The sequence below is a fragment of the Heloderma suspectum genome, chromosome 2 (assembly GCF_057233095.1).
Source record: "Heloderma suspectum isolate Gila_16-S chromosome 2, 16-S_ref, whole genome shotgun sequence".
Taxonomy (NCBI): Eukaryota; Metazoa; Chordata; class Lepidosauria; order Squamata; family Helodermatidae; genus Heloderma; species Heloderma suspectum.
The window spans coordinates 201,361,018-201,378,268 of NC_139459.1; the positions used below are offsets into that span (position 1 = coordinate 201,361,018).

Sequence of the window (17,251 nt, forward strand, 5' to 3'; positions counted from 1 at the left end):
CTCTTGGGCTGTCCACTGCAGGGGAAAATGGGTAGTGGTTGGGCCAGCTCTCACTTCTCACTGAAGACCTCATTCCCGGAAATGCAGTTTTGGAAACCACTAGTCTAAACCTTCCCATGGTGCCACGTGCGGCCCTTCCGATGTTGGCCTACAACTCCCATCACATAGCCAATAGTGAGGAATCATGGGAGTTGTAGAGCAAACATCTGGAGGGTCACCAGTTACACACTATGGCATGGATGGGTAACTAAGATGTGTGCATTGAATCCTTCGTGATGGGGCTGACTGAAAGGAAGTGGAGAAAACTGGGGTCGGGGGGGGGAGCAGGGGCCTTATGGTATGTGGAGAGCCTTCCTCTTTCGTTTATCGCCAGGAGCTGGCAAGCAACAGGACTGTGGAGGTTCCAATTTTAGCCGTGTTAGCTGTTGATAATCTTGTCTTCTGTGGATTTGTCTAATCCGTTTTCTAAAGCCATATAAGACTTGTAGGCATCACGATGTACTGTACTGAAGAACTGAGAGTATACATTCCTGTACATCACCTTCTAAAAAATATGCCTAGGGATAGAAATGAGAATTCGCAATGGTGGCACTCTAAGCAAAGAGGAGTTCTGTGTAACGAGCGGGTGTTGTTGTTGCTGCAGAAGTATCCTTAAGCTTAAATAATTTCATTGGGAAAAATATCATATTGAATTCAGCCTTGGGATAGAAGCCATGAGGCGGCAGCAAAGAGCCACTCCAGAGGAGGCTTTTGAAAGATTTCAGGACATCTGGTTTGGAACAGGTGTCCAGTGTGAAGTTCTTGTTTGATGAAAGGAAAAGACCTTGCAGCCAGGATGTCAGGGTGGAAACTGAGCCGATAGAACCCCAGAGCAGTTCTGATTCTGAGTAGGATCACTCCGTGGGAGAGGAGCCGGCTCATCCCTCACAGGCACAGCAGCTGGCAGAGATTCCTCCTGCTGGCATTCCTGAGCTAGATAGTGACCCTGGCAGTGAGAAAGTGCGGGAGGGGGCTTGCTAGATGCTCAACGCAGATGCAGGGAGCGATGAGCGATGGAGGGCGCGGAAAGGAGGCGTAGCGCCCGTTTGGCGCGCAAGCAACGGCCGCCTCCCGTGGACCCAAGGGAAAGAGGGAGGATCTCTCCCTAGCCCCTAAGTTCTGGGTCTTCAAGTGACTCTCCTTCAAACGGGGATCAACTGCCTACCTAGAGCATAGGCTACTCTGCTGTTCCTTGCTTAGTCACTGATGATTAGCATCTGAAAGAGTCATTAAGTTGTAAAAGGATTAAAGCCTTGAAAAGAATCCTTCTGTCTGTGTCTTGAGTTGGCTATTGGAGGGGACTGACAGACGCCGCCAGGGCGTTCCTGACACAGGTTTAGTTCACTGATTCTGCAGGTGACTCTTTGTGGGTCCCTGAGAGGAGACCCTCCTCTCTCTGTACCTCTAGTGTTTTTGTCAGATTTAAAGAATGTTTCTGGGCTTGAGAATGTTTATCAGATGCCTGAAATCACACCAGTGTATTTTCAAATGTTGTGCAGTTTTAATTGTTTAAGGCTAAGACTGAGAACGCCGTATTGAGATCACTCTCCCCCCCCCCCCCCCGCTGCCCCGGTTGGATTTTCCAGGGTATTTCTGTTCTTGTCGTCTGTTTCCATGTTCTGGAGCTGTTCTTGGACGATGCTGCAATGCCACGAGGAATCCAGGTGAGAGAAGAGAGAGCCTCTTTAGCCATCATCTCTAGTAGAGCCTTCTCCAGGCCGTGTCTCTTCATTGCTCTCTCTGACTTTTTATGTGACTCTATTGAGTGGCAATATTTCTCTATGCTTTACTTTTTCCACCGGTAATGTGTAGATTAAAAGCAAAGGTTCAAGAGGCTTAGCTGTTAAAATGAACAGTGGAAATGGGCTTCTCCCTGTCTGGTATGCCTCCAGATCTGCATGTAGTCTGCAGTAAGAAAACCCAAATGTGCTCCAGAAAAGCTGAATTCCGTGACTTGAAGAAATTATGCTAATTAATCTTTGGGGTGACTTGCTAAGATTTGCTATAGGGTGACATCCAACACCACATGAGTAGATCTCCCCCCCCTCCCCCTGTGCCCCTCAAATCTGCTCTGGAAGGTCCCCCAGCCCTCCAGAGCAGATGTTGGGGAGGCTAATTGGATCCAGCCCATATTTTTTGCTTCTGCTGGTTATGCGGAAGTGCAGAAAGCTAAGCAGACGCTTAGGCCCTGGCCCTCCTTGGCTCCTCTGTTGCTGGGATTTCACCAGGCGCTTCTCTATACGCTATAAGGGAAGAGGCCGTAGCTCAGTGGTAGAGCACCTGCTTTGCATGCAAAAGGTCCCAGGTTCAGTCCTCGGCATCTCCAGGTATGGCTGGAAAAATGTGTGCCTGAAACCTGGAGAGCTGCTGCCAGTCAGTGTTGACAGTAGATGGGCCAAGGTCTGACATGGTATAAGACGTGCTTCCTATGTTCCTTAAGCAGGGATTTTGAACCTCAAGCCCACAGTCCCAATCTGGCCATATCCTTTCTCCTCAGTCCAGGGTTCCCTAGGCGGCCATACCCTCTTTCCCCCAATTGCCCAACCAGTTTCCCGGTTTTTACGCTTCTCTCTCCCATTCTTAAAGGCTGAAATGCCTCTCCTAAGGTTTGGCAACTGGCAGTAAGAGTTTCAAACTGAAATAGGCTGCTATTTTGGTTCTGCCCCCTTTTGGTGGTGGCCCCATCCACCACTGGAATGTGGCCTGCCCAAGAGCTTCTCCGACATTTAATTTGGCTCTTGGGCTGAAAGAGGTTTGACGCCCCAGATTGAAAGCTTCTCTCTGTGGCTGTAAGGCAGGGATGCACAATTTTTCATCCTCGAGGGCCACATGTGATACTGGGTTGGCAGTAGGGCACACACAGCCCAGCCATCCTGATACAGATCGCTCTTTCCTTGCGGCTGGCGGCAACAGGGAAAGATGGATCCGCGAAATGATCTCGGGTGGAGGGAGCAGAGAATACAGGTGGCAGGGAAATGGATGGAAGGGGTATTCAGTGATGGGGGCATCAAAGCACCTGTGCGGGGCTGCAGTAAAGGCCTTGGGGGGGGGGGCACAAGTTGTGCAACCCTGCTTGTAAGGGATAGAAATCTGAAAGATAAAGGACACTGCAGCTGTGCTGCACAATAATGTGACTTTGGTTGCACATTTGTGGTATGCCCTCAGCATACTTGTATACCTGTCTTCCAGGGAAAGAGTCTGAACACAGGACAAATCCAAAAGAAATCTTGAGACTTGATGTACTCAGTTCCTTCCTTTCCAGACTAACCTAACTGTATTTCTCCTTCATCTCTCCCTTCACAGGATGCACCACTGGGAAAAGTTTCCTTCTCTGTCTTTGGCTCTTTTGGGGCAGCCATGCAGGTGGTTCTTATATTGTATCCTTTGTGGGTGTGCCTTTTTGGCATCTTCTCCACCACTTTTTTAATGTGAATATTGCCAGGCAGGTTTTCACTGGCAGTCCCTACTTCCTCCTCAGTTTCTGGGTATATTTTCTCTTGCCAGCTCCCTACCCAAATGGTTTGACTTGCCTATAAATTTAACCTGCACTGTCTCACTTCCTGCCTCATCACCATACAGCCCTACCTCGGCTGCTTGCCGTGATCATGAAACACTGGCAGGGGAGTGAGCATCTTAGCTGTATTCCTTTTCTGAACCTTACTTCTGTGGGGACAGAGGGAGGACCAAAAGGTTTGATCAAAAGTAGAGTCACTGTGCTTAATTTGTTTATGTACGCTGAAATGCTTACTTGCAGGCATTCCGCTACCTGGCTATCCCTGGTGACAACAACTCCTCCAGCGTTCTTCCTTAACACTCTCCTGGCTTAGCTATCTAATGGTTTCCTCTGTTGTGGGGTTCTACAGCTCCCCACTGTTCACCAAACTGTTGCCTGAACGACATGACACTGCCATGACTAAGGTATATTACATAATACATTTTGACTTTGGCTACTGCCACTGGTGAGCCCTCTCCCACCCCCCCAAAACACCATTGGATGAACTGTCATGATTTCATGGAATGCTAGAAATTTAGGAGAAAGTGTATGTGGGGGGGGGGGGAGAGAGAGAAACCTTCCAAACATCTCAACTGCTGAGAGAGGGAGGGTCAGTTGCAGAATGTTAACTGTTAAGAAGCTTTAATCTGGAAGCAAGATGGTGGGGAAACCTCATGCAGAATCGGTGTGTGTGTGCGTGCGTGCGTGTGTGTGTGTGAATGGGACTTGGGAACTGGAGTGGGCAGAGAGGCCAGGTTGACAGTGGGGACTGTATGAATTGCAGCAGAGAGAGGCAAGGGCTGTGGCTCACAGCCTCTTATTTGGAGGGAGAATTATTGTGATTGCAGTACTGCCTGTTAGCCAGTCTCCAGTCAAAAGCCACGCGGGTTTCCAGGGTCACTGGAATGACTGCTGGGAGGGGATCAGGAAGAACTTGTGCTTCCCTTGTTGGTGGTCCTTATGGAGGCCCACCACATGTCATGCTTCATGTGTAGAATGAACAAAGTGGCTGGCAAACCAAGGCAGCTGCTGGCATACAGTTTTCCCATGATGACGCTGGAGAAGCTGACTGCATTTCAGAGCAGAAGTTGAGCAGTCAGGGATGTCCAGTGCCACAGGCTATTTCCCTCTGCCTCTGCAGTCCCACCCACCCACCAAGAAGAGGCAGATGACCTGGTGAAGGTCCACAATCCTAGGGGAGCTGCTAGCCATCTGAATTTGCTTCCTCTCCTGACATCAAGGAGGGAACTGTTGTGTTAGTTATTGTTATTTCCTTGCTTTGTCTTTTTGCTTTGTATGTAGCCTACCAAGCTTAATGACTTTAAATTTAATTGTTTAATAAACAACCGCATATAGAATCTGTAAATCCGGTAGCCTCTGAGATGCCATGTAGCTGCATTTGATCAGGTGTTTTCCAATTTACTTTTGCTACTGGGCAATTCAAGGGGAAGGTTTGCCCACTTTCATGGCTGGGTGGGAGAGAGGATCTGAGGGTGAAGGGGGAACAGCAATCCAATGTTGTGTAGGGCTGGGGGACAGCTAGCATCAAACATGCACAGTTATTATCAACCTGTATTTCTCTGCAGATAATCGGGAACTGTGTCTCCTTGTTAGTACTGAGCTCTGCCCTCCCTGTTTTGTCTCGTACATTGGGTGAGTCTCATCTTTATTTGCACAGCCCTCCACATCTTGCAGGGGCTGTATCAATAAAACTACTGCTTTAGCCTCGCTGTGGAACCTAGACCTATTTTTTAAACCTTGTATGGTTTTGAAAATTTAAATCTGCACAAACTAATCCTGAATTTTGTGATCTGTATAAATAATGCAGGTTACACATAATTATTTACTTTATTTATGTAGTTCCACTGATCTTGTGGAAGTGGCAAGGAACAGTAGGGCACTGAAGCTCTGTCTTTTAGGAAGCTTACTTAATCTCCTCTTTTTCACTAGGCACTGCCCCTCCATACTTGCCTTCAGAGCCATATGGGCTAGACACGTGCTGTAAAATAAATAAATACATACATACATACTACAATTGTTAGGAGGCTTCATTCTGCATCTGGTTTCAAATTCCATGCTTTTTCTGTGGATATGTGAAATCAGGTAACACAGAGAGCTACAGCCTGTCTGCAGTTTGGTTTCTGATGAATAAAGGCTTGAAGGGGAGGGAGGGGCGGTCGGTCATCAGCAAATTATTCTAGGATGCAGTGAGCAATTATAGCGCTCCCATCTCTTCTCATGGGTAGTCTTGGAAAATGAGAGAATGGCCTGGCCGTTCTTATAGAGTCACACCATGGTACGGGGATGGCGTGAATTCTGGACAACTGAACTTCGGCTGCAGTGTGTTTGTGTTGCTGACACCTGCATTTCATAGGACTAAACTGAAGAAAAGTGGTGCCTGGAAAATTGCAATTTATAGCTGTTGAGAGTTTTTCTTTCTCTTCTCTCTCTTTGCATACTGTAGTTACAATGGTCAGTCAAGTTTCTTAGAAGGAGGGTAAATGGAATAAAATGAAGCGAAGATCTAACAAGATTTGGGGATGGGGCTTGGAGATGTAACCTTGTGGCCAGTGGCGATCATATTATTTTTCTCTCTGTCTCAGGGATAACACGGTTTGACCTGCTGGGTGACTTTGGGAGGTTTAACTGGCTGGGAAACTTCTACATCGTCTTTCTCTACAACATGCTCTTTGCTGGCCTCACTACTCTTTGCCTGGTGAAGAAATTCACTTGGGCTGTACAGGCTGAACTCATCCGGGCCTTTGGTAAGCGACATCACTGACTTTCCCCCCTCAAGCTCTTCCGCCCCCGCATTTGTTATCATGATGACATTGGGGAGGGGAGCTGTTAAGTGAGCTGGTTAGCAATGAAGGCAATATCCCCTGGGTAGAAGGGGGCAGAGGAGAGAAGGGGGTCTCATTAGAACCATAACAATTGGGGTTGTCTATATGTGGTGGGCCCCTGGGGATGCTTGGAACAGCACGACCCTTCCACCTACAGTGCCAATTCACCACCTAGAAAACCTTCCTGCCTATTCAACAACCATCTCACTTGTGAGGAAACTGCCACATCCTTCTCAAGTCTGGCCATGCAGACTTGCTGGCTTTTCGCTTTTATTTGCTATGCTTATGGGCCGCTCCTCAGCAGCGCACCTGGAATGGCTTGCACCGAAAAGAAAATCGCAATTAAAGCAACTTGTTGAGTTGGGCTTCTTCCCCTTGCCTGGGTAGCAAGATGAGACACAGTGCAGACTTCGGCCCCTAATCCATCTCTCTCTCTTCCCTCCAGGCCTACACAAGCTGCCTCTACCTGTGACACGGTCCCACCAGCCAAGCAAGCTCAGCTAGGAGAGGCGTTGGTGCCTGGATCAAGCTTGACAAGGCAACCTTGCTGCAGCCTGTCGTGGGGACATCCGTACCTTGACATCCTGATTGTGCTTGAGTTCTGAGCCATTGGATTGTAGTCAAGGGCAGGGAGTTTTCCTTGCTCTGCCTTCATTTTGACCAATGAGTGGACAGACCTGAAGGATGGAGGAAGTGGAGCTTCGGGTGGCTTGGCCCTTCTCCCTGTGTCCCAGAAGCCTGAGGAGGCAAGAGGCTCAAACTGTGATCAAGACCTCACAGTCTCCCCGGAGGCTCCCTTTCCTTTCAGCTGAGGGAGCATCTTGCAGTTCATGCAGAGACTGCAGAACCAAAGCAGCAGGGACAGAGTGTGGAGAAAGAGGCCGTGGACTGTACAGGAGAAACACTTGTGTGGAAGTTGCCCCAGGGCACTGTGTAGGGAACAAAGCAAAGGTGCAGGCCATTGGGGAAAGTGCCTCGTGTCCCAGGGGACACGGTAGTTCGCTTGCTCCCCCCATGTTTACATGTGACATTGTCTAAAACCTCATGCCCACAGGGACCTCCTTTCTCTCACTAGATCTGATGGCTCAAACCAGCTGGGTTTGAGCTTTGCGCCAGTTCTGAGTAGTAGTTTGAACTCCGTTCTATGTTTACATACCTCACTCAAGTGCAATATAAGCTGGCACTACTGGGCCATATTTCTTTGGCTTTCCATTCAGCAGCCATTTCTGTGTGTATTTGTGTGTATAGTTTTCAGGTTGTTTTCTAATTGTGTGTGTTTAAAATTTGTCCTGCAGTGTGTATGCGTCCTCCTTCCACAATGCACAATGATAGGCATCCAGGTAAGGTGGACACATCTAATCCGTTTCTCTTTGATGAGGTTTTTCTCTCTCTCAAAATGGTAGCTGTGGGGGAAAGCAGCCAGTGAGCATACTTTTTGCCTGGACTTGCCACCACTGCCCTCCCTTCATTCTTCCATAGGTACAGGGTAGCACACTTTGAGGCTTTCTGAAGGTCAGGACTAGTTGACCTCAATAAATGTTGGTAACGCTCATATGCTTTCCTCTGACCCATGCCTCCTTGCATGTGGGAGCTAATTGGTCTCCACAAGGGTGAACTTCACAGCCGGTCTGTTTAGCTTTCCCCTTTACACTCTATTTAGAGCAGGCATGGGCAACTTGTTGGACTCCCAGCACCCCTGACCATTGGCCATGCTGCCTGGGGTTGATGGGAGTTGGAGTCCAACAACATCTGGAGAGCAACAGGTTTGCCTACTGCTGCTCTAGGGCCTCCGGGTGCAGAGGGGTGGGGCAGCAGGAAGAGACTTGGAGTGTGAGTTTGTTTAATATTAAAGTATATTGTAAATGGGTGAAACAGTTTAGGCATACTAGAAAATGTCAATATGGAAGAATGGTGTAGAGAGAGAGATCCTCTCGATTATTCACAATGGTTCAAAGCCTTTTTACCCTTTCCAGCCACGTCCCCTCATAGCAAACAAAGATAAGTTCATCTGCTGTCATTGGCATCATAGCCACATGTCTTTGGAGTGACTGTGAATGCTTCCTTTGGGCATTTCTCAATCCTTGGATGCTAGGCTGGATTCTCCAGCTTGCCTGGTCCTCTTGCGCTCAATGCCGATCAAGAATACCATGAGGAAGTTTAATCTATTTCAATTTGTTTTTATGAGGGAACTATATGCAGAAGAACACCCATGTTTGGCTGAAGTGAGGGGGACGGGTGTCCATTTAGCTAGTACAGATGGTGGGTGGATCATTCTTTACGTAAGACAGAATGTATCTGAGCCTTATGGTAGGAATTGTTGCCTGTCCGTTTGTGGCACCATTGTTGTGCTCTGTGTAGGGTGAGTGGGCTGGACAGGGTCACAACTGTCCCATCCAAGATTGCAAGACATGCAGAATTTTGCTTCAAGCCATTTGAGTACCAACTGTAGGCAAGTTGGAGAACTACAGACTGTTGAGCCCTTAGTGCCCAGGGGTGGGCAACTTGTGGCTCTCCAGATGTTTTGGTCTGCAACTCCCATTAACCCTAGCCAGCATAGCCAATGGTGAAGAATTATGGGAGTTGTAGGCCAAAACACCTGGAGGGCCACAAGTTGTCCATCTTTGCCTTAGTGAAATGTGGCACACATCATCTCCATAAACTTCACAGCTGGAGCTGAAGAGGACCAAGTGTTTAAGTTCTGCATCCTCAACACAGCCTAGCCTTGGATAGGGGGAAGGCTGCATGTGGAATATTAATTTGTCTGTTGCAGGAACATATTAATTGCATTGTAAGCCCCAACCCAGAAGGGACCAACTTAAATGGAGACCTGTGACCCCTGCCTGCCTTTTCTGGTTCATGCCGCGAATGTCTGGTCTCAGTACTGTGCTGTTCATGGGGCTCCTACCCATATAAGCAATAAATTGCCCGATTTCTTTCTCTCTCTCTCTCTCTCTCTGGATGCTTCTTGTGTGTTGTGGGAGGCTGGGAAAAGGAGGATTATCTACTAGTAGAGAAAGCAAGAAACGAGTCAATGACCAGTGTCAAGGGAGCTATGAGAGAAGCTTCCTTGGAAGCCTTCCCCAAATAAGGAGAACAACGCAAACTTGCATAAAGGCGATGCAAGCAGACAATAGATGGGAAAAAGCATTTTGAGGAGCATCTCGCTACCAGTATCAAGGCCAACAATGAAGAATTCTTTAAATGCATAAGAAAGAAGTGGGAAACCGCTAGGGAGGCAGTTGGGTGACGACAGAATTAAAGGAGTACTAGAGGAGGAGGAGGAGTTTGCAGAGAAGCTGAATGAATTCTGTCTTCACTGCAAAAGATGTCAGGCTGAACTGATAGTTCCTCAGACTCCCTTCCTGAAAACGAGGCAAATAGCGGTGACAAAAGATGAAGTTCTCAACCTTACTGACAAACTGAAAGTTAATATATCACCTGGCCCAGATGATATTCATTCTAGAGTTCTTACAGATCTCAGATGTGTAAATGCAGGACTTCTAATAAAAATATGTGACATGTCCCTAAGGTCAGCCTCTGTACCATGGGACTAGAGAAGAGCCAATGTAATGTCAAATTTTAAAAAGGGATCCAGGTGGGATCCAAGAAATTACAGTCCAGTTAGCTTAACGTCTGTTCTGCGTAAATTAGTTGAAAGCATTATAAAAAGATCAAATTAGTAGGCATACAGAAGGACAAATCCTGCTGAAAAAGAATCAACATGGCTTCCACAAAGGTAAGTTGTATCTCAGTAACCTTTTAGAATTCTTTGAGAGTGTTAATAAATATGTATTCAGGGTCCAGCAGACAATGATCTGGTAGACACTGTTTACCTAGACTTCCAAAGACCTTTGATAAATTCCCTCACCAAAGACTCTTTAACAGACTTAGCAGTCATGGAATAAGAAGGATGGTCCTCTTATGAATCAGTAATTAGTTAAAAGAATAGAAAGCAGAAAGTAGGAGTAAATGGTAAATTCTCCCAATGGAGAGATGTAAACAATGAAGTGCCACAGGGATCTGCGTTGGGACCAACACTTTTCAACTTGTTTACATATGATCTGGAATTGGGAGTGAGCAGTGAGGTGGCCAAGTTTGCTGATGTCACCAAATTATTTATGGTGGTTAAAACAAAAAGGGATTGTGAAGAGCTCCAAAAGGATCTCTCCAAACCGAGAGAATGGGCACCAAAATGGCAAATGTGGTTCAATGTAAACATATTGAGGCAAAAAATCCCAGTTTCAAGTATATGGTGATGGGATCTGAGCTAGGGTGACTGATCAAGAAAGAGATCTTGAGGTTGTAGTGGTCAGCTCAAGGAAAATATCAATCCAGTGTGTTGCTACTGTGAAAAAGGCAAGTTCCATGTTAGGTATAATTAGAAAAGGAACTGAAAATAATTCTACTAGTCCTGATGGTTATATTCTACCTCTGGTATCAGAGGCAGTATGCCTCTGTACACCAGTTGCTGAGGAACATGGGTGGGAGCCTGCTGTTGCAGTCATGTCCTGCTTGTGGGTTTCCCATGAGCAGCTGGATGGCCACCGTGTGAACAAAATGCTGGACTAGATGGACCTTGGTCTGATCCAGCATCATTCTTATGTTCTTATGGAAGATTAGCCATATCCACTGAGTGTTTGCTTGTGGGTGTAACTCAAACGTCTGTTTTCACATAACAAGTCTTACATCACCTTTTTGGCCACTCTAAACATATTAATTTGAATGTCTAATCATTTAATGTGGCAGTGAGGCATTAGTAATGCAAATGAGGTTCCTGGGCTTTGTGATTGTACTACAAATCTGGTGAAGTAAGAACTGCTTCCAGACAGAAGGTTCAAGTTGTGGGGTTTCTTCTGTGTGTATAACAAAGTAGTTACTCCCATTGCATGTGGCAGTTAAACATTAAAAGGGGAGCAAACAATTTACCTCTTCCTAACACTATGTTTCAGAATTTCCACCCTTTTTTGTGTGAAACTATAGTCTGATCTTGCTGTAAATACAGAGGTTGGAAAGGGAAACAAAACCCATCACTCTAGAACAGCCTTCCCCAAGTTGGTGCCCTCCAGAAGTGTTGGCCTACAGCTCCCATCATCTTCAACTCCCCATTTTCTCTTTGTTGTTTAGAGGGTGTGTATAAAAGAGCAACTAGCTGACCCCAACGCAAAAGAAGGAGAGGGGTTCCATTGTGCAGCAAAGGGGATTTCCAGAGGGGCAGCTTTCCTTGCCTCTATCAGCCAAAATACCCTCTTCTATCATTGGTACAGGACACTTGCTCACTTCCTCTGCTCATTCTAGAGCAGGAATAGGCAACTTGTAGACCAAAACATCTGGAGGGGCACAACACCCATCAGCCCTACCTGACATAGTCAATGGTGAGGGATGATGGGAGTTTATGTGTATTTTATTCATCTATATTTCTTCAAAATATTTTGTCGCCACCTTTCAGGGCAGGAGCCCTCCCAAGGTGGTCTACAACAATAAATAGTAAAAGCAGCAACAGTAGCTAACATCCTACAAAACAACAAACACCAGCATAAAAACAAAATCTGTCACATACAACTGCAGCTACAACTCAGTCTGATAAACTATCATCGGGGAAGGCCAGAGTAAAGTAGTAGTTTTTCAGGGCCTTCTTAAAGGCCTGCAGTGATCGGGCCTGGCAGACCTGTGATGGCAACTTCTTCCAGAGGTGTGGGGCCACTGTGGAAAAGGGCCTCTCTCACATAATTGCACACCTAACTGCCCTTGCTGGTGGGCAAGTGAGAAGGGCATCTCTTGCTGATCTTAAAATGTAGGTAGCCTGATTTGGTGAGATGTAGGCCAAAACATCTGGAAGACTGCAAGTTGCGCTCCCCTGTTCTAGAGGGAAAAGGAAAAGGATGGCATATGCAGTAAATTTTAAAGGGGGTCCCATGTAGTAGGTTGAGATTTAAAGTGGGTCTTCAGGCTGATAAAGTCACACAATCTCTCACTAATAGGAGGCCTGAGACCAATGGTGCTTCCAGCTAGTAGGGCTCCTTTCGCTTACCTTCAAAAGGTGTTGAGATTCCATCTGTTCGTAATGTTTTTTCCCCTGGGAAAAAAAGACACCCCCCCCCGGCCCCCACAGTGGGTAGTATCCAATGTTAGTCCTACACAGAGTAGACCCATTGAAATGAATGGTAGTCATGACTAACTTAGTCAGTAGAAGCGGTGTGAAAAAAAAGGGCTACAAATTGAAAACAGTCATCTGGATCCCACTGGAAAATTCTGTGAACAAGGCAGTGTGGCTGCACAATAAAAACCTGCATTCCTTGAAGTGCCCTATGTATCCCAAGGTGAACAGACTGCTTAATGGCCACTGTGTAGGCATGACCAGTGCAGTGCACAGAAATGAGTGCTCTCGCCACGATGCACCATCTGTTGTGAAACATCTGTCTTCCTGTCCCTCTCCCAAGACTTATTTGCACTTATATCTCGCCTTTTTTCCTCCAGGGAACCAGATGCCCTGGTACTTAATGCATACCACTGTTAACCTTAATGTCTTCATTAGGTGTTTTCAGCAGAATATAGAGTTTTGAGAAGAAATTAAAGAACATTTACTGTTGCACTAGCACTGTAGCCTACAAGAAGACCCACCCACAATATGTTAGTTTCTGTACTGGAACAGGGTGCATGATGGTCCTTGTCTCTTACAGGTAGCATTGCCACCATTCTTAATTTGGCTGCACCCAATCACCTGAGGGAAGCAGCAAGTGTTGCACCCATGACCCATCATTATGAATGTGCCACAGCTACAGTGGTGTACCATACATCTCCAAGAACTGGTGTGACCACAGCCAGTGTGCTGGGCTGCACCAAATACCCTTCCCCTTTCTCTCCCCTGCAGTGCCACTTCATTAACTTTGGAGGGGGAGCCTGGGTTGTTCTTCCTTTACCCCAGTTATGGCTGGGAAGTCTCCCTCTTTGACTCTGCCCTGTTCTGCAGAGGGTGGCCGTTGATTTTCATGGGCTTTGCTGCTTTTGTAGGCAAGACCCCCATTCTATACCAATTCCTCATAAGCTCTGTTGTGTGTAGGCAGGCAGATGTAGGGGGCTGGTCCACTTTTTATGCTCCCCTGCCCATCAGAGGGAAAGTGGGCTAATGAGATGGATTTACCCAGGGGTAGGCAACATGTGTTGGCAGGCACCAATGTACCCTGACACCTTTCTTGGCACCCACTAAGGTGCCCAGCCCCTCCCACTTTTGTTTTTCAAATTAACAAATAGGTTTCTTTGGTGCTGAAAAGTAAAGGTTTAAAGGAGTTGTTGTGTCTTGGTGCTCAGCCCTCACCTCTGCCTTGTACTTAAGTATTTTGGGCAGGTTATTTGTCCTTTGTGACTAGCCAAGCCTCCTATGGCAGCCATTTTGGGTGGGATAGCTAATACCCTAGAAGACAGAAACAAATTCAAAGTGATCTTGGTAGGCTGGAGTGCTGGGCGGAAAACAACAGAATAAAATTTAATAGGGATAAATGCCAAGTTCTGCACCTAGGAAAAAGAAACCAAATGCACAGTTACAAGATGGGGAATACTTGGCTCAGCAATACTACAAGCGAGAAGGATCTTGGAATTGTTGTAGATCACAAGCTGAATATGAGCCAACAACGTGATGTGGCTGCAAAAAAGGCAAATGCTCTTTTGGGCTGCATTAATAGAAGTACAGCTTCCAAATCACATGAAGTACCAGTTCCCCTCTATTCAGCACTGGTTAGGCCTCATCTTGAGTACTGTGTCCAGTTCTGGGCACCACACTTGAAGACAAACTGGAAGGGGTTCAGAGGAGGGCAACAAGGATGATCAGGGGACTGGCAATAAAGCTCTGTGAGGAGAGACTGAAAGATGTTTAGTCTTTAGAAGACTGAGGGGGGTTATCATAGCACTCTTCAAGGACTTGAAAGGCTGTCACAGAGAGGAAAGCCAGGATCTCTTCTTGATCATCCAAGAGTGCAGGACGCAGAATAATGGGCTAAAGTTACAGGAAGCCAGATTCCGGCTGAACATCACGAAAAACTTCCTGTTGGAGCAATATGAATAAAAGGAACCAGATGGTCGGAGTCTACTACCAGCCACCCAATCAAGGAGAAGACGAGGATGAAACTTTTGAAAAGCAAATAGCCAATGTTTCAAGGAAGCATGATGTAGTAGTAATGGGGGACTTCAATTTCCCCGTTATTTGTTGAGAGACAAATTCTGCAAAACATGGCCCCTCCAGGAAATTCCTGACTTGTGTGGCGGATAACTTCCTCCTACAGAAAGTAGAGGAAGGAACTTGAGGATCGGCTATCCTTGACTTGATCCTAACCAACAGAGATGACTTAGTAGAAAAAGGAGCAGTTACAGGAACTCTGGGGGAAAGCGACCATGTTATACTTGAGTTCTTGGTTCTAAGGGAAGCAAAAAAAGAGTAGCCAGACGTGTACCCTGGATTTTAGGAAATCTGATTTTAATAAACTCAGAACAATGATCAGTAAGGTCCCATGGCAAGCGATGCTAATGAGAAAAGGAGTCCAAGATGGGTAGGAGCTTTTATTTATTTATTTATTTTATTTATTTCATTTCTATACCGCCCAATAGCCGAAGCTCTCTGGGCGGTTCACAAAAAGGAAATTCTCAAGGCACAATTACAAACAATTCCAACAAGAAGAAAAGGTGGAAGACAACAGAAGAAGACAATGTGACTTCACAAAAAGCTTAGAGATGACGTGAAAACAAAAAAGGACACATATAGGAAGTGGAAAGAAGGCCAAGCAACAAAGGAAGAGTACAGGCAGGTAGCACAGAATCGCAGGGATGGCGTCAGGAAGGCTAAAGCTGAGAATGAGCTGAGGTTAGCGAGGGATGCTAAAAACAACAAAAAGGCTTTCTTCAGCTATGTGCATAGTAAAAGGCAGAGGAAAGAAATGGTTGTTCAGTTATTAAATAAGGATGGCAAAATGATAACAGATGCCAAAGAAAAGGCAGAGGTGCTCAATTCGTACTTTGGCTCAGTCTTCTCCCAAAAGAGGGTCTATGACTCCCCTGGCAAAGGCGAAGTACAGGCTGAAGGGGCAGGATTGCAGCTTGAGATGGATAGGCATATGGTCAAGGAACACCTAATTACTTTGAATGAGTTCAAATCTCCACGGCCAGATGAACTGCATCCTAGAGTCATAAAGGAACTGGCAGAAGAACTCTCAGAACCGCTGTCTATTCTGTTTGAGAAATCATGGAGGATGGGTGAAGTGCCAGATGACTGTTGTCCCTATCTTCAAAAAAGGGCACAAAGGAGGAACCTGGGAACTATAGACCAGTCAGTCTGACATCAATCCCTGGGAAAATTCTGGAGCAGATGATAAAGCAATCCATCTGTAAGCACCTTGAAAACAATGCAGTGATTACTCGAAGCCAACATGGATTTGTCAAGAACAAGTCCTGCCAGACGAATCTGATCTCATTTTTTGATCAAGTAACCTCCCTTGTGGACTGTGGGAATGCTGTAGACATCATATACCTCGACTTCAGCAAAGCTTTCGCCGAAGTGCCCCATGATATCCTGATGAGCAAACTAGCTCAAAGTGGGCTAGATGAAACAACGATCCGGTGAATCCACAGTTGGCTACAGAATCGGACTCAAAGAGTGCTTATCAATGGGACCTTCTCAAACTGGGGAGAGGTAACGAATGGGGTACCGCAGGGCTCAGTCCCGGGCCCAGTGCTCTTCAACATTTTTATCAATGACTTGGAGGAGGAGGTGCAGGGAATGCTGATCAAATTTGCAGATGACACAAAATTGGGCGGGCTAGCTAATACTTTGGAAGACAGAAACAAAATTCAAAGTGATCTGGATAGGCTGGAGCGCAGGGCAGAAAACAACAGAATGACATTTAATAGGGAGAAATGCCAAGTTCTGCACCTAGGAAAAAGAAACCAAATGCACAGTTACAAGATGGGGGATACGTGGCTCAACCACACTACAAGTGAGAAGGATCTTGGAATTGTTGTCGATCACAAGCTGAATATGAGCCCACAATGTGATATGGCTGCAAAAAAGGCAAATGCTCTTTTGGGCTTCATTAACAGAAGCATAGCTTCCAAATCCTGGGAAGTACTAGTTCCCCTCTACTCAGCACTGGTTAGGCCTCATCTGGAGTCCTGTGTCCAGTTCTGGGCGCCACACTTTAAGAAGGATGCAGACAAACTGGAGAGGGTTCAGGGGAGGGCAACAAAGATGATCAGGGGACTGGAAACAAAGCCCTATGAGGAGAGGCTGAAAGAACTGGGCATGTTTAGCCTTGAAAAGAGAAGACTGAGGGGAGATAGAATAGCGCTCTTCAAGTACTTGAAAGGTTGTCACAGAGGGGAAGGCCAGGATCTCTTCTTGATCATGCCAGAGTGCAGGACATGGAATAATGGGCTCAAGTTACAGATTCCAGCTGAAAATCAGGAAAAACTTCCTGACAATGGAACCAATGACCTAGGGAGGTGGTGGGCTCGCCCACACTGGAGGCGTTCAAGACGAGGCTGGACAGCCATCTGTCAGGGATGCTCTGACTTGGATTCCTGCATCGAGCAGGGGGTTGGACTCGATGGTCTTGTAGGTCCCTTCCAACTCTATTATTCTATGAGGTGCCTGTACGTTTTCCAAATTGCCAAATGTGCTCACAGCCCCCAAAAGATGGCCTCTCGCTGGATTTACCCATCCCACTAATGGCAAGTGAATGATCAGGCCAGAGATAGAGAGGGGCCATTTTTGCCTTGCCCTGCCATTTCCTTAACCCTACCTGGACAGCACCTGCCTGAGGTGTTGGTGGGGTAAACAGGTGAGGGAAAGGGGGCACAACAAGGCGGGGAGCTGCCCAGTGGCCTGGAGGAATGC

At 46.6% G+C, this 17,251-nt stretch overlaps 1 protein-coding gene across 3 annotated transcripts in view; it reads left to right on the forward strand.

The window, feature by feature from the left end:
- Window positions 1-9,318, forward strand: part of LMBR1L (limb development membrane protein 1 like) — a 46,500-nt gene extending 37,182 nt beyond the window's left edge. The window contains exons 12-18 of one of the 3 annotated variants that reach the window (XR_014788176.1): window positions 1,626-1,703; window positions 3,343-3,416; window positions 3,867-3,957; window positions 5,119-5,185; window positions 6,136-6,297; window positions 6,821-7,540; window positions 8,987-9,318. Coding sequence is in view for 1 of the 3 variants with exons in the window: in XM_084837327.1 (XP_084693453.1) it covers window positions 1,626-1,703; window positions 3,343-3,416; window positions 3,867-3,957; window positions 5,119-5,185; window positions 6,136-6,297; window positions 6,821-6,879 (531 nt within the window). In the remaining 2 variants the exon portion in view is untranslated. Of the gene's footprint in view, window positions 1-1,625; window positions 1,704-3,342; window positions 3,417-3,866; window positions 3,958-5,118; window positions 5,186-6,135; window positions 6,298-6,820 lie in introns of all 3 variants that reach the window. The other 2 variants (XR_014788177.1, XM_084837327.1) reach the window with 2 other exon arrangements.
- Window positions 9,319-17,251: the final 7,933 nt, after the last annotated feature.